We start from the raw sequence: 22475 nt of genomic DNA on the forward strand, positions 1-22475 counted from the left end.
CCTTAAAGGTATAGGAGATTATTCACCAGCCCACCTGCCTGTAGTCCACCCCACCCCCGCCATTATCTACAGTTTTGTTTACCTATAGTCAATCATGCTCTGAAAATATCAAATGAAAAATTCCAGGAGTAAGGGATTCATAAATTTTAAATTGCATACCATTCTGAGTAACATGTTGAAATCTTGAACAGTCCAGCTGCAGCCCACCTGGGACATAAATCATTCCTTTGTCCAGCACAGCATATACTATCTGCTCATTAGTCACTCAGTCGCTGTCTCAGTGATCACTTAGATTGTCATGGTGTCATGTGCTTGTGCTTAAGGAACCCTTATTTTACTTGATATTGGCCACAAAGCACAAGATTAGTGAGGCTGAAAATTCTGATATGCAAAACCCACCACAAAATGTTTCCTTTAAGTGAAAAGGTGAAAGTTCTCAGCACATATAGAGTTCAGTAACTATCTGCAGTTTCAAGCATTCATTGCATGCCTTAGAACGTATCGCTGGCAGATAAGAGGGGGCTACTCTAAGACATTTTTATGTCCTTTCTGTCTCAACATCTACCATAGACTTTTTTATTTGCTTGTTTTTACCCAGAAGTGTTTCAACCACCTCAAGAAGCATTTGCTCAATGTGAAGTGAACCCCTAGGTTGTTGGGTGGGAGGGATGGGGCGGCTAAAATGTCTGAGTTGGTGGAGGTCAGGGTCCCTGGGTTTGCAGCATGTCAAAGTGAGATGACGATGAGACAGAACCCACATAACTTTGAGATCTCCAGGGATCCTCAGAACGGGTACCTCCATTCTGATGCTTTTCAAACTGCAGGCCAGAACCCAAGAGTGGGTTAATGAAATGGGTTTGGGGTGTCACAACAGAACTTGTTATTTAAATAAAATCATGCCGAATAGGACAGAGCTCATCCTAGATAACGGGGGTAAGTTTCAGTTCATGAAAAATGTTTCAGCTCTCTCTCTGTGTGCCAGTCTATCATAGAAGAATGTATTTTTTAAATTGTATATCCTGGTCGAAAGAGTTTGGAAAACAACTGTTTTAGTAACAGGAGAAAGACACGGCAGAAAGAGCAAAGACCTTTGAGTAAGACTGAGGCTCAAATCCTGGTCACACACTCACTAGTTATATGACCTTGGGGAAGTTGTTTGGCTTCTCTGACTTCCAGTTTCCTCTCCTGAGAAGTAGGGATGCAAGAGGTAATGTGCACCCAATACCTGGCATGACGGATGCAGACCCCTTTCAAGAGTCTGCAAGAAGACCCTCTTCCCAGAAAAATGAAGTTATATACAAAACATCACCAGCATTCAGAGGGTTCTTGGTCCCCTTGAAGCCTGTTAACTGGTGACTAGGGTGGGAAAAGGTGCAATGTTGGAGAGGATGCCAGATGCCAGGGTAGAGAGGATGGGGAAAGGGAGGGAGGTCCTCTTCTGGTTTGCCCCTGCCCCAAGAAAACTCACACGGTGGAGCTTCGTTGACTCCTGATGGACAGACCCTGCTCGGACCGTACCAGTCTCTGGTAGGAGATTCCTGTGGGCCAAGAACAAAGAAAAAAGAGTTCATGGGCTGATCTCTTCCTTTAGCAATCATGTCCTCATGCCTTGCAACAAGCCAGGCACTGGTCAGTCAGGTCAGAAGTGCCTGTGGATGAGGCTCAGGAAACCCTGGGTCAGAGAGCTGCTATTTGGACCTTCCATGTGCCTGGCGTTTACCTCTGTGATTTTGGTCATTCTTCACAAGTGACTCCCTTATCCCACCTTTGTGACCTCAGCCTCCACCCCCCCCAAATCCATCCTGAGCCTCACCCATTTTGGGGGGCTTTCCACCCTGGTTGCCCCTCCATCCAAAGGGCTGCCCAGTCCCCTCTCAGCCAGTCTGCCCAGGCCCTGTCCCCAGGCAGGGGGCAGCCTGACAGAGGAAGAAAAGGATCCAGGGCTGGAACCCTGGTCGGAAGCTTGAATTCTATCCTGACTCTTCCATATGACGTTGGACAGGTCATTTTACCTGGGGGTCTCAGTTCCTCATGTGAGGGGGAGCTTAGATGGGTGGCCTCTGAGGCCCTAAACAGTCTATGCTTCCTAAGCCCCATCTGGAATCCACAAAAGTCTAGAACATTAGAGATTGTGAAGCAGAGTATCCTGAGAGGGAGAGCCTGGGCACAGAAGGCGGTGGAGTCACACACTATCTAGGTGTTCCTGGGTCCCCGGCACCAACCACCACAACCCACGGTCCTGGTGGGTGTGCGTCCCAGGCATCCCTCGGTCCCCCGGCTCAGCCTCAGTTCCAGCCAGGCAGCAACCGTCCAACATCCACACCTCTGCCTGGCTTCCTGCACCCCATGGGCAGCTGCTGCCTTGCCTAATGCTACTTTCTCTGAAGTCTGAGCCCCGCTCTCCTCCCAGCTTACATCCCTTCCTCTCCAGCCTCTTCCACCTCTCCCTCTCCTGAGACTTCAAACCCCCCTGGGAAGAAACCAACCAAACATTTTTTCCTGCCATGTGACTCAGTTGGACAGTATCTCTTTATTCAGTTCTGTGTCACCCGTGACGAGCTTCAACAACCCACTCTCCCACAGACCAAGGGAAACAGAGGCCGGGCTGGGGCTGTGGGGAGCAGGCTACCCTCTTATCAGAGGTTGGAGGTGGTCACAGGGAAGTCCCTGTGGGGAGCAGGCCACCTGGGTCTGGGGTTGAACTATGACGCCAGAGGGACATGTCCTCTGATACGCAAGCCAAGATCAGGGCTATAGAGACAGCTATAAACAGAAAGTCCATGATTTTTGATTAGTAAATGGCAGAAAATTGCCAAATCATGTTCTTCTACCTTGGGACTGAATGGCCTTGAGTGTCAGTCATTTAGATGATGTTGAATTGATGTAATTGGCACATGAGTCGAAGTTGATGTTCTATCTGTGCTGCTAAATCCCTGAGATCATGCTGTCACTCTCAGGATTTGGGACACCATCTGGTGGCTGCTCACATACATTACAGGAAAAAGCTCCGCTTGAACCTCCCCCGCCCCCACTAGAATACAGTGGAGACAAATGGATATCCCCCAGTCTCCCTGACTGCAAAACACACACACAAGATAAACCTCCTAACTTTGTTTCTCTTTTCTTTTACCATTTCTTTTTTTACCATTTTTTTTTCTTTTTCTTTTTTTCCAGTGCTAAGGATGGAACCCAGGGCCCAGGCCATGCTAGGTAAGCTCTCTACACTGAGCTCCATCCTCAGCCCTGTTTATTTACTTATTTTTAACACAAAGCCCACATCCCACTGACCTCTCACCTCCACCCCCAACTCTGCCTCTGTCGACCCAGGACATACAGTTGGTCACACTCTGGGGAGCAGCAGGCTGTGAAGTCACTCTCCTTCCACATCAGGTTTCCTTCAAAATGCTTCCGACCCCACTTGCCCTCCCAGAGCTTACCGGGATTACCCCTGTCCCCCAATACAACCGCTCAGTCTTAACCATCACTCTTCCTGGGATTCTGTCTATGAAGTGTCTACGGATTCTGTTCCTCTGTAGCTCCGTCATGAGAAATGTCCTTTAACCTCTTACATTCCTATCCCCACGTATCTTGGGACATCTTCCTAGCCTTATTTTAGGACGACAGTACAGTTAGAGCTGGGGTTGCTCCCTATTCCTTGCATGGACTCCCCGTAACGGCGTCTGGGTTTTTTTGGTTCATTCTTGGGGGGCTATGTGAAAGGGCACCTGCAGCACACCCTGACCCAGAGGAAGCCGTTTTCAGAGCTGGTTGGCCTGGCGAATACCCAAGACCTCAGCCGTCGCCAAGTGGAGCATACAATCATCAGACAAAACCCCCAACCCCACCCTGACCACCCCATCAAGTCCCCTCTCTTGGCCTCTCTTGGTAATGGTCTCAATGCGCATCATGGGGTGTGGAGTTTTGGGGGATGATTGGAGGAGCTGGAGTCAGACTGGGAACAAATTAGAACATCCTGTAATGGGAAGGAAGGCTTTGATCCCATTGACTTTTTTTTTTTTTTTTTTTTTGCAAACTGACTCTCTGAACTGGGTTTAGAAATTGTACTCCAACTCCCTATTTGTTGGGGAACGTTGTGAGGTTAGAAATGTCTCCCAACATCCTGCAAGCCAGATGGACCTTGCTTTCCATTTTGTTCCCTGGTGGCACCAGAAAGATCATCACTGCTAAGGCAGGTGGCAGTACCAGTACTAAGATCACCTTTAACCCCACACCCCATTCCCTCAACAGGAAGCTTGACCCATCCCTCAGGCTATCACTTGAATCATAAGAGTCCCCCAAAGCCCATTTGTTAACGCTTGCTCCAAGGTGGTGTTATTTATTGGGAAGTGATGGAAATTTTGGGAAGTAGGGCCTCCTGGACAGTAGTCCTTAGGTCATTGAGGGCTGCCCTCATGAGGTGCCACCTCACCACATGCCCAAAGCAATGGGGACCCACTTGATCATGGGCTGGCACTTTCCAGACTGTGAACCCAGATAAACCTTTTCTCTTTATAAATTAATTTTCTTGGCTACTTTGTTATAGTGATGGACATGGCCGATATCTTGTTATGGTGATGGAAAACTGAAAGACACATTTGGTCTCCTTAGCAGATGGGACCAAGTTTCTGAGGTTGCTCCTTAGACCCCAACTGCAGAGGTTGAACAGCCAAAAAACAAACAAACAAACAAAAAAAACCCAAAAAAACACGGCCTGGGTGGTGCTTATTTTCAGGTTCCTGCCATTAGGAAGCGGAGTGGAGCCAGCCCTTATGGACAGAAAATGGGTACTCACAGGGTGCCAGGTGGTCATGGTGAAGTTCCACCTCCTTGCCCAGGCATTCAGGACCCTTCACAGTTGAACCACATTTGCCCACTGAGGCTTCCGCCTCTTCTTAAGGTGGCAAATAGATGGCTCTCTACACAGGACAGCAGACTGTGAAGACCAAGGACATAGAAAAGGCACCGCTTCTGCCCTCAAACAAATACTAGCATAAGGTCAACCACACACCAGCGCACCTCACAGAGGCTGCTGGGAGTACCTGGCACAGGTGAGGCAGGCAGCAACAACAATTTGACTCAAGTCTCCTCTCACCAGGCCCAAAAGCAAGATTTCACAAAGTCCATGCACTAATGTCAAGCAGAGCCCAGCCTAACTGTGTTGCAATCCCAAAAGATGGTGTCGTTGAGTCCTCCAGTTTCTGTAATTAATGTCAGCTCATGGCTGACGGCTGAAAAGCCTGATCTATAGCAGACACTCCCAGCAACGAGGTTTCTCTTATACTTTCTCCCAATGGGGGTCCCATGAGTAACACCTTCTTGCTCCCCATCTTGAGATCCTGGATTCTAGAGGGGCTAGAGAAACCTGAGACTGGTGGCCACATAGCCTCAGCAGGCCCTGGGCAGGAAGAAACAGCACAGACTTCAAACAAAGCCAGGGGGAGGACATGGCCAGGAAGACCTGGGATCCCTGCCAGATGGGAGTCCGGGAGCAGAGAAGTGGAGGATGGGAAGAGATGCGGTTAGGAAAGGCAAGAGGAAAATACTAAGGGGAAGGAAACTGGTGCGCAGATCTCCGTGCTGCCAGAGTGGGTTTCAATTCTTGGAACCAACAGGACAATGATAACAAAAGACACATGCTGGTGTGAAGCCACAGAAATGCCTGTGGGGTGAGTTCCTCCAGCTTTGCAGAGCCTCAGGCCTGGGGGTAAGTGAGGCAAGACCTGTCATGACACCCCTCTCACCACCCTACCAAGAGTCACACCAATGGGCCCAATTTGGGTTTTCCGTACCACTTTTATAAGTAAATCTTAGGCAGCAGAAACTTCTAATCATCTATGAAATATCCATTTTTCTTTCTCACTAATGAGACACCAGGCTATGAAGTCACACTTCTCAACCACCCTTGCAGAAGATGTTGGCTGGATTCATTTTGGCAACCTCTCTCCCTTCCTCCTTTCTGTGAACTACAATGTGGATATGATGGCCAGAGCACCAGCAGCCATCTTATACCATGAAATGTTCTTGAGGATAATGCCTCCAACTAAGGATGGTAGAACAGAAAGGTGAGAGAAGGCCAGTCTAGGGTGTTTGTAGGGTCACTTACCAATGCTGGACTACCTTCTTCCAGATTTTTTTTGTTTCCTTTTGTAGTCGGGAAAAATAAATCGTTATGAATTTAAGCCACTGTTATTTGGGGCTTTCTGTTATATGCAGCCAGTTTAGTCTTAATTGATCACAACCTGGGTTTTCTTGGGACACCTGCCCTCTGCCCTTTTCCCTAAATCTCCCCCACCCACTAGTCAATGATGTTTGAAATTCATTCTTTCAAATGAACTAAACCCTTTATCCTATCGTCAGAGACCAAAAAAGAACAAAAATCAAATGTCTTAATGAGTAATATCTTAAGAGAATCTTATTACCATAGAAGACTATCTAGAATTCACCCGCTACCATTTGTTAGGCAAAACTGAATGAGCTGAGGTTGAGGTTTCTTCTACTTTGACAGGAAGTCAAAGGGCAGGAAAGCATTGGTGGTATCCAAAAGGGGAAAAAATAAAAGATATTCCCCAGAAAGGAAAGTTACACAAAAAGACAGCTGGAACAGCCCAGGGTCTTTGGTTCACACAGTCAGTCACCTGTTCTCTGCCTGCAGGTAGAGAGCATTATGCAAACAGGAGAATAGGTTATGGTTTCTGGAACCAAAGAGTCATCTAGGAGCTACATGACTGGGTACCAGCTAACTCAATGGCCCAGGCTTCTGCTTCATCATCTGAAAAATGGGTATCGATAGTCACTACCCAATAGGAGTTCTTTTTTTAGAACTTTATATTTACTTATTTATTTGCTTATTTATTTCTTAATGTGGTGCTGAGGATGGAACCCAATGCCTCACACGAGCTAAGCAAGCACTCTACCACTGAGCCACCACCCTAGCCCCCAACAGGCCTTTTAAGAGTACGTGCAACGGATGGTCGGCCGTGGTTAGCACACCATCAGCACACAGTCAGTGAAAGGATCTCATCTTTCACGTAGTTGTCATCAACATTGACTTAAGTTTTGCTTTTGACAGGGAAGCTCAGCAAGCCTATATAACTTGCCCAAGACCAACAACTAGTAAGTGACAAAGCACAGGTCTTTGTCATACCGAGATCCATATTCCTTCTCTTGCACCGGATATTTACATTTTGGACAAAGGGATGCTGAATCCTCTGAGTTTTCTTGTGTGTGAAATGGGACAATACGACTTTCTCTGTGTCTCTGACGTTGCAGGGCTGTGGTCTGGGACAGCGTTCCTTGAGGTTTTGTGTGCTTCGAAGACTGCTGAGTGACTTGCACGTAAGATGCCCACGGGTGCCACTCAGCATTACAGATCAATTCTTTGCAGGAGAGTATGTGGTCTGCACTGTCGTGTGGGTGTCGGGTAAATATTTAACAAACATGTGGGCTGAGCTCCAGAGGGCTGTGGGGTGGCAGGACCCAGGGGCGCTGACGTGAGGTTTCCTGCCACCCCCAGCAGACAGGCTGAAGGTGACCCCATTGGGGGTGGAGTCAGGAAGAAGGGGGAGGCCCCCAGCCTTGATAACCAGCCCGCTTCCTCTGCCACCCAGCCACAATCTCCATGGCAACCGGGACACTAAGGCTCCATGGGGTGGAGGGCCCAGCTCCCCAGGCCCCTTGTCACCTTCTCCCTGCCAACCTTGCCAGGACCCATCTCTTGAACTACCACCACCACCTTCTGACCACAGCAATGTGACATCAGTGTAGGCAGCATTAATCTTTACAAATGGCTCACTTGACAGATGAGGAAACTGAGGGTTATATAAGTTAAATGTCTCTCTGAAAGCCCTACAGATAGTGAGTAGCAGACCCAGGATCTGAAACCTTGGTCCGGTACCAAGCACAGGTAACAACTAAATTATCTGGCCTTTCTCCAAAGCCTCAGGTTCCTGGCCTCCATTCTTGCCTTCTGCCAATTCCTCCTGTTGAGAGCCACAGCTGAAGGGGCCCCAGCAAACTTCCAGCTGCCAGCTGATGATTGGCTCACAGCGGCCCTAGCAAACTTCTAGCTACCAACTGATTGGCTCCTCTGCGGTGATGCTCATTGGGCTCCCACCCCCCTTTCAGACCATGGAGCTGCTCATTGGGGAACTTTTTTTGGCTCCGCCCACACGACCCAGCCAATCAGCCTCAAGAGCAGGAGGAGTCGGGGAGCTTGAGAGGCTTCTGGGAAGCCAGTGGTGGCAGTTGGGCTCTGAGGGAATTCCTGAAGAGCTCATGTGGTATGGCGTGTGTTCTAAAAATAAAGTTCGTTTCTGCTTGACAAGTGGCTCGTGAATTGTGCCCAGCCAGACTGTGGCATCCTCCTATTACCTCCCTCAGCTGGGATTGCTGGGGAAAGAGGGAGGACTCAGGCACGAGTATCACCAAAAATCATACTGAAGGATTTTTCTAATAAACATACCTTCGGTTCAGGCAGAGGAAGGTCATTTTATTTAACCTACTGTTTGCTATTGATTAGGGCTCACGTTCTTTAAAACTGGAGATGAACTTGTAGAAGTGAGATCAGTAGCAAGTGATTGTTGTTGGGTAGAAAACAGAACCCAAGAAGTGCTGGTTTTCATTCCTCTTTACCATAGCAGCTAATTTTAGCACCCAAAGCTCCAATCTTACTCTAGTTTATATGAGACACTTGTATCAGTTTTTCATATCTTTCTTTAAACCATCTCTTGATGGTTCCCTCAGCAATGAGCTAACTTCATCTCTAACACAGGCTCACAATATATTTGTATGTGTGTTTTTTTTTTTTTTTTTGGCTTTAAGTATTTATGTATTATTTATTGCAATGATGAAACCTGAAAAGAGGGCATTTGAGTTGTGAATCTGATATTGTTAAGTGATGATTGCTCAGCCCTTCAATGTTATTTTCTATACTTTTTGTTATCCTTGAATAATCCATAAAAATATTACCATACTTGTGTAGGTTTGGTTCATATTTACAAAATTCTCATGAAAAAGCCTTTTATCATGCAATGTTTCCATCAGTTTATGCTTGTGTTGATTTGTATATCTAATTCATTTTATCATTTACATTTTTTAAATTTTATTTTATTGGTTTTTTTTAGTTAAACATGACAGTAGAATCCATTTTGACAAAATTATGCAAGCATGGGATATATCTTATTCTAATCAGGATCCCATTCTTGTGGGTGGGCACAATGGTGGGGTTTACTTAGGTGATTTCATATGTGTACATAGAAACATTATGTTAGATTTATTCTACTATCTTTCCTATTTCTATCCCCACTTCCTTTCATTCCCCTTTGTCTAATCTACTAAACTTCGCTTCTTCCCCTCCCCCACATATCAGTTTAGTTTCCATTTGGATTTTTGGAATTGGCTCTTTCACTTAGCATAATATTCTCCAGATCCATCCATTTACTGGCAAATGTCATAAAGTTATTCTTCTTTATGGCTGAGTAATATTCCATTGTGTGTATATACCACAATTTATTTACACATTCATCTGCTGATGGGCATCTAGGTTGCTTCCATAACTTAGCTATTGTGAACTGTGCTGCTATGAACACTGATGTGGCTGATCACTATAGTATGCTAATTTTAAACTTTTTGGATATATGCTGAGGAGCAGGATAACTGGAATAACTTGGTCAAATGGTGGTTCCATTTGTATGTGTTTTGTTGTTATTTTGGCTTGTTTGTTTGTTTATTTATTTATTTATTGGTACCAGGCACTTGACCAGTGAGCCACATCCCCAGCCCTCTTTTATATTTTAGAGACAGAGTCTCACTGAGTTGCTTAGTTGCCTTGCTTTTGCTGAGACTGGTTTTGAACTCTCAATCCTCCTGCTTCAGCCTCCTAGGCTTCTAGGATTACAGGCATGTGCCACTGCACCTGGCCATTTGTATGTGTTTTTTAACTGTTTGAAAATTATTCTCTGGTATGAGGTAGAGTAAATGGTTTCCTATTTCAGTTCTGCTTTCCCTGGATGAAGAGAAATTTCTAGTATTTCTAGGACAGCTTGACCTGAGTTTCCCTTTCTAGGCATCTGCCTTCTCCCTGGTCACCAGAATATCTGAAGTTTCATGTGATCCCAGGGGAAATGTCCCTCAGCACCTTGAGTGATGGTTCTCAGGGTCCTCCCTGCTCCAAGGCAAAAGACCCTCCTTCTCTTTCCATCTCCATCTCCAGTGTCTGCTCTGCAGTGGCTTTTGTGCCTCAGGCGTAGCATCCCCTCAGCACAGGGTCTGAGCCTTACCCCCACCCACCCCTCCTCCCCACATCTGCTTGCTGGGTTGCCCAGAACAGAGCTCCAGCCCGGCTGCCCACAAAAAATACCTCAAGGTATAGCACGCATTCCACAGAGGGGAGCCAGCTGGTATTATCTGAAATTGGGAAGCGGTCTCCCCACAGGTGACACCTCTCCCTCACCCCAACATCTCTATTGCCCATTTCAAAATAAGAAAGAGTCATAGATCTTTGGTATCAGCCAAAGACCCTGCCAAGGCATATACATTTTGAATTCTTTCTCTCCAAATTACAGAAGGGAAGAAACACTTGGCTTCCTGGTAAGAGAACTCCAGTCACTAGCAAGAGGCCCAAAGAGGTCCAGATCTGTTTGTTTTGAGGAGAAGTGGGAGGAGACAATGAAAGAGAGAGACTTTCAAGTGGTTTGTTGATTTAGGGTATCTCAGAAAGTTATGTTGGCAGACTATTTATAATTTGCCTGAGTGCCTCTCCAAGGCCTCTTTGAGGCCGTTCCGATTTCTTATAACATATACAAGTATCTACAATGAAGTGAGGCCCATCTTATGGGTAGATTTTGGGGTTGGCCAACCCTAGCTGGTATCTGCTCTGCTCAATTGTGACAGTCAGCTGACTGGTTGTGGGGAGATAGACCAATGAGGTTTGGGGGAAAAGAGAGACCAGCTGATTGGTTGGGAGAGAGATCAGCTGATTGGTTGGGAGGCAGACAGATCAGCTGATTGGTTGGGAGGCAGACAGATCAGCTGACTGGTTGGGAGGCACACAGATCAGCTGATTGGCCAGGGTAAGACAGACCAGCCGATTGATTGGAAAAAGAAGTCATGAACCCTTCCAAAAGAATTTATGAAAAAAACTTCAGTTTTGAGCTTTTTAGGGTCCATGAGTTGGGGGATAAGACTTGATACTTCAATCCTGAGTGTGTTTAATGCAATTAAATGCTGCCAGGGCTAAATGCTCTGATCAATTGTGGAAGTCAGCTGACTGGGATTTATTTTTATGTGGTTCTGAGGATCGAACCCAGTGCCTCACATGTGCTAGACAAGCACTCTGCCACTAAGCCACAACCTCAGTCCTCTTTATCACTTTTGCGTTGGGGATGTGTTTGATAACTCTTCTCCAGTCCAGGGTGATGTAATTTATTTTCTTCTACTGCTTTCCTGACTTTGTTTTCCACACTTAAACCTTTCATCTATCTGCAAGTTGTTTTATTTGAGATGGGAATCCATTTGGGTATTTTTTGGTGTGTCTTTTTTTTTTTTTTTGAGATTAATTATCCTGATACCACTTATTAAATGTCTGAACTCTTTCATCACTGATTGGCAGATGCTGTTTTGTCATATAATAAATTTTTAATATTATGTTTCTAGATATTATATTTTGTTCCATTAATCAATCTATTCTTGTACCAATAGGTGCTAATTTAATTACCATAGCTCTATACTACTTTCAAAGACCTAGTAAGGGAAATATCTCATTTTTTTAAATATATATATTTTTAGTTGTAGATGGATACAATACCTTTATTTTATGTGCTGCTGAGGATCAAACCCAGTGCCTCACATGTGCTAGGCAAGCACACTACCATTGAGCCACATTTTTATTCTCTTTTTAAAAAAATATTTATTTTTTAGTTGCAGTTGGACACAATACCCTTATTTTATTTATTTATTTTATGCAGTGCTGAGGATCAAACCCAGGGTCTTGGGCATGCTAGGCAAGTGCTCCACCACTGAGCTACAACCCCAGCCCCCATTTTTATTCTCTTTTAAAAGAATATATATATATATATATATATATATATATATATATATATATATAGTAACTTATATATATATATATATATATATATAGTAACTTATATATATATATATAGTAATATATATATATATATATATATATATATATATATATATATAGTAACTGCATGGTAACTGCACAAATAAATGCTATTTCTTTCAAATAGACTTAATATGTTAAATTTTAAAAAGATCTGGTTGGGTATTTTGATTAGAATTGCATTTATTTTTCTAACACTTGTTATTAAAATATTGATTCAACCCAGCAATATGTCTTTTCAATTATTTATCTTCAGTATAGTTTGTTTTATCTATGTAGCTTACTCATATTTGTTATTTCTTTCATGTTTTTAATTGTTATTCTGTTTTTCTCTCATTATGTATCCTTGTCTGTTGATATCAGTATATGGGAAAACACTTAAGCTACCCGTTTTCTAGTTCTGACAATTATTCATTCTGGTGATTCTCTTAGACTCCTCTTGTTTGAACTCTAAATCATTAAAATGTTATCTTCTCTTGATGAGGAAATATCTTTATTTCTGTCTTTTTTGCATAGGCAAAATAACTATAAGCAAAAAGAGAGACAACTGAGTTTAAAGGAAGTGCCTCTGGTACTGAACCTTGGGCTGTTGCCATATTTAAAATACTTCCATGGAAATAGTTTCCATATAATGAGAGGTTTTGAATATCTGGACTGCATGTTGAATTCTACCAAATGTTTCAGAGACATCTGTTGAGATGTTATGCGACTCTGTTCCTTGGAATATCACTGTGATGAATTATAATATAGGGCTACCCTATCATATTTGATTATGTTTTCTCTTGCTCTATCATAGTTTTCTTAGACTTCATTTGTATGTCTATAATAGTATTTTCGATTTCTGAAGAATCCATCCTTTTCAGACTCCATATGTAAAAACCTGGACAGTACCAAGTCCTCATCCACACTTGCATAGTGACCATCAGCCTGTCCTTTCCCATCACCAACCGTCCTCCCCTGTTAACTGTTAATCCACACTGTTAACCCACGTATGCCAATTTGCTCCTGGGGTAAAGAGAACAAGTCAGGATCTCTAGTCAATATTCTGGGGGCTTCTCTGGCTGACCTGAGCAAACCTGGAGATCCCTTTGCTACCTGGAGCAGAGGCACAGGTGAAGTGCTGGGGTCTTCTTGTCCTGAACACTTGCTCCAGCTTCCCCTAAAGATTTCTCCTTGGGTTTCCTTCCACACTTACTGCTTTAGCTTGTGCAGACTCAGGCACCTGATGTTGTGTTTACCATGAAGGTTTTGACCAGGGCATGGGCAGAGGTGAGCTGAAGATTAAAAGGTGAGGAGGGTCATAACCAAAGAACATTTCAGAAGAGCTAGAAGCTTCCTGACCACAGAGGCCCTGCTCCTTGTGCTCAACACTCACCTGGGGCCTTGAGTTCAGCATCGATGAAGGTAAGCAGCTCCTGGCAGATGCTGCAGTAAGGAACAGGCCAGGTCAGGAACCGGTGGTAGGTCCGGGCTGCCTTCAGAAGGAGATCTGAGTCTGGTGGGAAGTGTGGTGTCTAGGACAGAGAAGGGGCAGCAAGAGAGATTCAGGTGAGAAACAAAACTCACTGATATTCCGGGACAGCTTCTTCTCCCTTTCTGGAATGTTCTACAAAAGATGATCAGAAAAAGATTAGGAAGAACGAGAAATGAGTTTCAGGGAGTGAGTCACAGATGGGCAAGATGGCACCCGGGGCCTGGTTTTGACCAGACACAGTTTACCCAAACTTGAGAGAGCCTCTCTGCAAAGTTCTCACCTCAAGGTCATTTTACCCTGTGCATGGTTGCCACTTATTTGGGAGAAGGCTCTTCCAGCCTGTAGTTAAACATCCTCACTACAGGCAAGTGTTTATGCTTTGGGTAGAACGAATCCATGTACACGGTCATTTCGGTCACCAGATCATGAGAGATGATCACACTGGGTGAAAGTGACCACTGGGGTCAAAATTGAGGTGAGCACAAAATCTCTCCATGGAATCTCTCTTGTGGTTGATGAATACACTGTCACAGCAGCTCCTCTTTGGAAGCCCAGAGATGCCAGGTACAATGGCAGCCACGAGGAATTACCAGAGGCCCCTCAAGATGGTAGCTCTCAAGACATCAGAGGGTCAAAAACGATCTCAAGATAAAAAACCTAGAGTCTCCTCTCTCTGTTGATCCTCAGAGGAGGGAGCACAGTGTCCCTGACAGAAGTTACTCGTAGTTCTCCTCCCCTCTCCCCTCCTCCCTCTCCTGCTTGGGCCCATGTGAACTTACACAGAGGACAGTGGAATAGAAGAGTAGAGCCAGTGGGGTGAGGAGGTCATAGGTACCCTTCTCTTGGACCTGTGGAGAGGATGGAGAGGTCAAATGCAGCATTCTCATGGCCCATTCTGGAACTCAGAGGGGATGGAGGCACAGTAAACTCGCCCAACTCTCTCTTCTGTGCTGGATGAAATTTAGACTTTTCCTTCTCTTTACTCTGGATAGATGATGCACCTGCCACAACTCCTATTCAATCCCTTCTACCAAACTCTCCCCTGTTCCTACAGGAGTGTTGGTCCTCTTTATTTAGGTTTATAAGTCAAGCACTTCAGAAGCCGTTTAGTGCTTACACTGGCTTGCTTAGGATCACAGTATAAAAAGCACCAGGTAATGGTAATGCCAGAAAGGTAATCTTAGATGTCTTGATAAACGAAGACTTTCTTTTTATAGAGGGAGCCAACTGAAGAAAAATCATGTTTTCCAAACTCAATCATTCACTAAAAAAAAAAAAAAAAAAAATTAAAAAAAAGAGAATTCTTTAAAAAAGAGCCAGAATACTCCTTTGGGATTCACAGGTGTTCTGGAAGTCTAGGGAATACCCTCACCTCTCGGGTTTTCTGCAGGATCTGCTCCAGGAGGATGAGGAAGTGGCCCGGGTCCCTGCTGACCAGCTCCTGTAGGCTCCAGCAATTCAGACACAGCCCCGCTAGAAAGGGAGTAAAAAGAGGCAAGTGATCAGCTCAGGTCTCTTCTGGCCACCCTCACTCAGGAGCTATAGAGAGGCAGGATCTATACTGGGACATTCTGCTCTTGGGGATGGCACTGAAACATTCCTTTCTAAAATAAGATAGCCTTAGTGAGCACGCTGAACCAATGTGCTCCCCTACCCCATTGAGACATGATGACCCATTTCCTATTCCTGCACAAGAGGCTCAAGAGCACAGATTGGAGACATGGGCTGGGATCCCCTTAGAGGCCAATGGACTTGAGGTCACTCTGCCCCTGCACCTCTGGGGAGCACTGGTGCTCCCATCTCCCCTGCTTTCCTGCAATGTGTGCTGGTGCCTATGAGACCCAAGGAAGTTAGATCAGAGCTAAGAAACTGTGGAATAAATAGAGTAGCAGCAGCCAGCTCCACCCTAAGACCCAAGAAGGTATCTGTGACAATCATGGAGTTTCCCTGAACTGCCTGGTAATGGAACCCAGGAAGGGGAAGCTAAATTCATTTATAGCTCAAAAGCTATAATGAGCACTTTGTTGCTATAACTTCCTCAGACTTTCTTAGTTTGTCTCTGTTTCCCTGAAGTCAACAAGGGTAAACCCCTAAAAATGAAAAGGTGTGGTCACATGAATTAAGAGAGGTTATATGTCAGGGGTTGGGGAAAAGGAGATTAGGAAGGGTGGATGTGAATTGACAGTATATTTCATGGAATTTAAACTCCATGTCTCCTTATGTGCATGGACTCCTTCCAAAGGCCAGGAGATCCCTAAACACAGGTTTTTGTAGAACTTTCCAAAGTCAGATCTTTTCACATTCTTTGACTTAACAATGCTCCTCAACTCTGCAAGCTTAGGCCTCATCAAAACTTGGGTAGTAGGCAAGAAGGGAAATTTTTATTTTATTGACCACCTACTATGTGCCAATATATTGCTACTTTGCCTTTGCATATATTGTCTCCTTTGAATGTTCCAAGCTCCCTTCAGAAATGTGAGTCCTGTTATCATCATTCCCATTTTACAGACAAGATAAGTGGAGTCCTGAAAGGATAGGTAGCTTGCACAAGGATGTACAGCCAATTAAAGACAGTTTTAATGCAGATTTGTCTAATTCTGAAGGCCAGGGATAGCTCCATGGAGGTGACATTTGAGTTGAGACCTGCATGAGAAGGAGCCAGCTACGTCTGAGGGAAGAATTCCAGGCAGCAGGTGCAAAGGTCCTGAAGTGGGAAGAAACCAGGTATGTTTAAGAACCAGCAGGCATCTAACTCATAGAGTAGGTAGAGAGGCAAGCAGACACAGAGGTGAAAAAAATCTTCACTAGAATAAGGAATTCTTATAACTAGGCACCAGCCGCAGAGACACACGTGCCCCAGCCTGCAGATTCCCCAGTTCTCAGTCCTGAGAATCAGGGAGCATAGAGGCTCCTAATCCTTGAAGCTCTGCTGAGTTTCTCCCTGGTTCTGCAGGCTGGAGGAGGGTAGGGCTATGGAAGGAACTAGAAACAAGTGAGCAGGAGAATCTGGGGGAGAACTGCCTGTGAAGAATTCCTGGCTGCTCTTTTGGAATCAGTAGCTGGGGTGTTTCTAAGCGATTCCAAACCTGTGCTTCTAGCACATGCTGAGGAAGCGAGATAGCCACCTGCGTAGGATGAGGAAGCATCAAGGGAGAGAGGAGACACAGCTGCGTGCTGTGGATTTGTGCTTGATCAGGCTCCTGCCCAGGTGAAGTCTAGGGATTTGCTCAAGTCACACACACAGGATCTGAACAGAATCCGAGGCAGCTCAGTGGAAGAGCGCTTGCCCAGCCCAGGTGAGGCTCTGAGCGTGAACCAGAATCTGCCAGCTTCCATGCTTGGCCCAGGGCCCAACACCGCCTCTGAGGCCCCCTTGGGTCCTCAGAACACCTCCCCAGCTCCCTCAGCCCTACCTGACCAGGAAGTGGTGCTGCGGCCCAGGCTGAGTCCATGCAGGCAGCGCTCCAGGGCATGCTGGATGCGGTCCTCCGTGCACGTCGTGGCCCCTGGCTGCATCCTGAGTCATTGCCTGTGTGGGGAAACAGATGCCAGGTCAGCCTGTTGAGCCCCCCTCTCAGAGAATACGAGGCTGGTCCCTGAGTCCAGCAGGGCAGCACCCGGCCCAGGAGGGCACTCCAAGTCCAGTGCGATCAGCCCACTGTAGCTCGGGTACTGTGGGCACAGCTCTAGAGGCCTTAGTGCGGCCTCCAGGGTAGAAACAGTGCCATCAAAACTTGGGTAGTAGGCAAGAAGGGAAAATTTTATTTTATTGACCACCTACTATGTGCCAATACGATGCAACTTTGCCTTTGCATATATTATCTCCTTTGAAGGTCCCAAGCTGCTTTCAGAAATGTGTGAGTCCTGTTCTCATCATTCCCATTTTAACAGACAAGATAAGTGGAGTCCTGAAAGGATCGGCCACATCTGAGCAGCAGGAGCAGCCACCCTGTGACTGAACAGCACAGAGGCATAGGAAGTGAAGGGCCAAGTACCCAGGGAATGCCCGCACCATGGCCAGATCCTAGAGGTCGGGGGTGCAGACTCTAGGGCAGGAAGATCTCAACAAGAAAATCCAAATCGCTTGGGGGGAGATTTTCTGAATTTCCAGGCCTGAATCCTCCCAGGCCTACAGGGATGGGGGTGGTCATAGGATCTCCTTCCACATGTGGGGTGTCAGGGCGGGGAGTGTCCTCACACAAACCTCCATTCCCATCCTGCCAACCTCGGCATGGGTCACGGACACTGGGTCCTCTCTGCTCTCACCCTGTGTTTAAACATTTTTTCTTTCCTTTCTCTGAGGCTTCGCGATGTCACCCCAAAGTCCTTGCCTAGTCCACCTTCCCTATTCTCCTGGGAATACTTTGGTAGAAGGCAGCAGAGGAGGGGACTTCAGGGGCTTTAGTATCGTATGGGGAACGCAGGGCCTCCAGCAGGGTCAGCCCAGCGTCTCGGATTCGGGTGGGGGTTCCCCAAATCCCTCAGAGGACATGGCATGCATTTTGACACCGTGATTAATTTGGGCTCTGGTATCCGACAGGCCTGGACTCCAATCTGGACCCTGATGTTGGCTGGTCGTGAGATTTGGGGCAAATTCTTTAACGCTTTCCAAACCTCAGTTTGCTTATCTATCAAATGGGGATGATGATGATGATGATGATGGTGCCAATCTCTCGGGGCTGTTGGGAAACTAAATGTCACCGTGGATGTCATAAGTTCCCACTGCATCAGGCTCTCATGCTATAGTTCTTTGCAGGGGTTGTCCCAGTGCCTGGGAATTTCATTGCATTCAGCTCTTTGGGGTAGATTTTGTCACTGGCCGGTCAGGCCAGTTCGTGGGGAAGCAGAGGAAGTGGCAGGCCTGTTCTGTGGATCTGGGGACTGACCAGGAAACCAGAAGAGGAAGCTTAGAGCCCAGAGCTGAGCCATGCAAATGACATGCAAAGAGATGCAAGCTCCTAATTCAGGTCTCGCTGCAGGACCGCAGCGTTCCCATCATGGAGTCACCTCGTAGGCAAATCTTTCTACTTCTCTAGCCCTGGTGGGAACCACATGCCCAGGAAACAAATAAGCCCTATTGTGAGGTGTCGAGCATCACTTCCTTGATGTCCCCAGGGGGCTATGCATTATGAAATGTGGATGGTACAGGGATGGACACATAGAGCCATTCTGTCATTGATTTCTTGACCAACTACTATATGCCAGGGATACAGCAGTGAATAGAGAGGCCTAGACATTCTGTTTTGACATAGACATTCACAGTTAAACAAAGCAAGAGGAGACCCCATAGCACAGTGAAACAGGCTCTGAAGAAAAGATAATTCTGGAAGGAGGCCAGAGGAGAAGGCCACTACTGGTTCTTGTGGGTCTCGGAAGAGGGACACATTTGCTTCTGGGGAAAATGAGATGAAGAGTATTCCAGAAAGAGGAGATAGCATATGTCAAGATCTGGGTGCAGGGATCAGCGTGCCAAGGACCTAGACCCAGGAGCAAAGAGGCTGGGGTGCTGGGGCTGGCCTCTGACACAGCCTGAACCTCCAGGTCTCTGAAATTTCAAGTCCCTGAACTTCCAGGTGCTATACCTCTGCTGACAGCCAGAGTGGGAAGGGGTTCCTTCAAGGCCAAGGTATCAGCTGGACTTCTGTCTTCCCAAATTGTGGCTGAGATCCCACTCCAAGGACATAGGTGCTACCTGCCCAACATTCCAAAGTCCTCAGAGGCACAGTGGACTGCGGAGATGGGGGCCGTAATCACCCTAGTGGGCTTGAAGGGGGGTGTTAGTCCAGAATCAACAAAGAGACACCTGCATCCTGTCATTATGAGATTAGGAAGATTAAAAACAGTGTTGTCCACCACCTTGTAAGACCCTCCTTTATCCCCCCAGAGCCAAGAGCCAGGGAGTGGGGACTTTAAGAGAATCCCTTACACAGATTGGGCTGCCCGCCACCCGAGGGCATGGCTCTTCAGATCAATACCTACTTAGCAAATTTGCTCACCAGCTCCTATGCTACCTGGAGAATGGGCAACTTGTATATCCACTGTAGGGCAAGTCAAAGATGTGAATTCTTCATCATGGTGCAGGAGTGAGTACCAGGGGCAAAAAAGGTGCGTTTGAACAGTCAGAGGCTGAAGCTGGATCCCCTTTGTGGGGTGCTGGTGGGGCAAAAGGAACAGATGAGCAATTAGTAGCATAGAGAAGTTAAACAACTTGCTTGAGGTCACACAAACAGGAGGTGGACAAAGCCAAGACCCAAACCCAGGGAGTCTGGGTTCTTCCAGTACATGGTAACGCTGTGTTGCAACCATCACGGTCCATGGTCCCTCAGCGCAGTCAGATACAGTTATTAGAAAAACAAAAGCAATTCCCAAATTGTCCCAAGACAGCCTCAGGCCCTTTTGCACCCCAACTCAATGACCATGAGTTTGCTTTAAGAGGTTTAGAATCGCAGGATGCAGTGGTGCTCACCTGTAATCCCAGTTACCCTGCAGGCTGGGGTAGGAGGATCACAAGTTCAAGGCCAGCCTCAGCAATTTTAGCAAGGCCCTAAGCAATTTAGTGAGACCCTGTCTCAAAATAAAAACTAAAAATAAAAAGGACTGGGAATAGAGCTCAGGGGTCAAGTGCCACTGGGTTCCACCACCAGTATCCCCCCTCCCCTCCTCCAAAAAAGAAAAAGAGGTTTAGAATCTGCCAGGCGTGGCGGCACAAGCCTGTAATCTCAACTACACAGGAGGCTGAAGCAGGAGGATGGCAAGTTCAAGGCCAGCCGGTGCAAGTTAGCAATACCCATCTCAAAATAGAAAGGGCTACAGAGTAGCTCAGTGGTAGGGCATCCCTGGGTTCAAGCCTCAGTAAAATAAAATAAAATAATAAAAAATAATTAAAATGCAGACTCTCAGTTGCTGGGATCAGGAAACCCACAGTGTCTGTCTGTACCAGCTGCTGAACTCAGCTCCTGAGAGAGACCCAGAGCTCACAAGTATAAGCCAGAGAGCAAACACCCAGCAGACCGTGGTGGCATGAAGGGGCCTGGTGTCTCTATCCTGGAGCATGGGGCTGAACTGTGGGAGCTGGGTGTCAAGTCATCCTCCACCCAGCCCCTCACGTGATGGACATGCTACGAGGCAGGCATGAGTCACCTGTGTGTCCTACATTGTCATGATGCAAATGTGAGACACATCTGCATACTTCTGCCACACCCCTGTCCTTAAGGGCGCCAGAACACACTGTCCTAGAGCTGCTGCTAGCACCAGTCCTAGAGGACAACAGCTACCCCACCCCCCGACCCCGGGGCCCTCTCTGACACCTGCTGGCCCAGCCTCCCTCCTGTCCCACGTAATGGGGAAAAAAAATCAAGGCCTCCTCCGTAGAAGGGTACTCCCCGGGCGTCTTGGAGCCATCAAGAGCTTGACCAAAGCGCGCAGGGGTCAGGACTTGCTGGGGCTCTGAGCTTGGGGAGCCCAGTTGAGGGACCTCTCGGCTGAGCTGTGGCCTGGCCCTTGGCACACTCATTTCCTCCTGGTGAGTCAGTCGGTCATCACTCCTTCCTTGTGACCGGTCCCCTCTGGCTTTGGAGAGGAAGTGACAAGGGAGGACTGACGGTGGGATCCCCCTCTCTTCAGGATGAAGCCTCTTTTCTAAAGTTTTGACAAGCAAGGCCTGGCCTGGCCCTGGCATCCCACTCCCACCCCCACCCACCTCTTTAAGAGGAGCCCCCCTTCTCCCATTGTGAAATTCCAGCTGCTGCCGGGAATGGCCCCCCCCCCCACCACCTCCAGGGGCAGTGTTGAGACATTTAACAACGGGGCCTGCCCCACCTTCAAGTTCCTCTTCTGAGCCAGCACAAAGAGTCCTCCTTACTGGGGACCCTGAATAGGGCAGATAGACTTGGCATTGAGGGTGGGTTTGTGGGGGTCCCAGTGGACACAGGGGAGGCAGCTCTGCTTCTCCCGCCCCTTCACGTGTTGACACAACTCCAGGAGGTAGGCCCAAGGCTGGTCAGAGGGGGTGGGCTCTGGGTCTACTTCCTGTGGCAGCCCCCATGAGGCAAAGAGGAGAGCTTCTCTTTTTTTGGGGGGTGGGGTGTCTTCTCAAAGTGCTAAAGAGGAGAAATTGGGTCGTCGACATCTCATAGGGAAGGAGGAATTCCTGGCTAGTACCTCCCACTGCTTTCCTGGTATTCTGGAACATTCCAGGTTCATGTTTTATAGCTCTGGTCCCACAGGGAGCAGGGGACCAAAACGGATATATCTATAGATGAAAAAATTAATGATATCGTGAATGATGTATGTGATCACATTGGAAGAGACAGGGAAGAAAATGACTAACCTAAGTAACCTCAGTGTGGTTAGGGTTTGGAGATGCGGTGATCCCCAAAGCGCCTGTTCATGCAGGAATAGTCAGGGGGAAAATGATTAGATTGTGAGAGCTAAAAATAATGGGTCCTAGTTTGAAAGGACACCTACAGGTCCTGGCTGGGTCCCTGGGGACATACCCTGGAGGGGTGCATCTTCCTGTGGCCCCTTTCTCTTCTCTTCGGACTAGACCTCTGAGCCCCATGAACCAAAATAAATCTCCTCCTCCTCTAAGTTGTTCTCGTCATTATTTTGGTCCCAGTGGCACAAAAACTGACTAAATCAGGTTTACATATGTTGACTGAGTGAAGACAAAAAGAACTACAGACAAGAATTATTTCCTGACAGTCAAAGCTATACGTCTGGGTATCCTCAAAGAAGCGCACTCCGGCCTGTGTCCCCTGCTTTCCCCTGCCACCTGCCTCCTATCGTTACAAAATCTCTTTAGTCTCTGCTGTGTCCTTCCTGGGTTGGAAGTCAGAATCATTTCTACTCGGGTCGCAGAGGAGACTCCACCTGAAGCAG

General features: G+C 46.8%; 1 protein-coding gene across 1 annotated transcript in view; it reads right to left on the minus strand.

Moving 5' to 3' along the window:
* The window catches only part of Pik3r5 (phosphoinositide-3-kinase regulatory subunit 5), a 73348-nt gene that overhangs the window by 8573 nt on the left and 42300 nt on the right, over positions 1–22475 (minus strand). Inside the window, exons 2-6 of the mRNA XM_076869860.1 lie at positions 17009–17124; positions 14968–15068; positions 14375–14443; positions 13497–13635; positions 1469–1538 (exon numbers count right to left, since the gene is read on the minus strand). Of these exons, the coding sequence (XP_076725975.1) occupies positions 1469–1538; positions 13497–13635; positions 14375–14443; positions 14968–15068; positions 17009–17111 (482 nt within the window). The 5' untranslated portion in view covers positions 17112–17124. The remainder of the gene's footprint in view (positions 1–1468; positions 1539–13496; positions 13636–14374; positions 14444–14967; positions 15069–17008; positions 17125–22475) is intronic.

This window comes from Callospermophilus lateralis, chromosome 11 (assembly GCF_048772815.1).
Source record: "Callospermophilus lateralis isolate mCalLat2 chromosome 11, mCalLat2.hap1, whole genome shotgun sequence".
Taxonomy (NCBI): Eukaryota; Metazoa; Chordata; class Mammalia; order Rodentia; family Sciuridae; genus Callospermophilus; species Callospermophilus lateralis.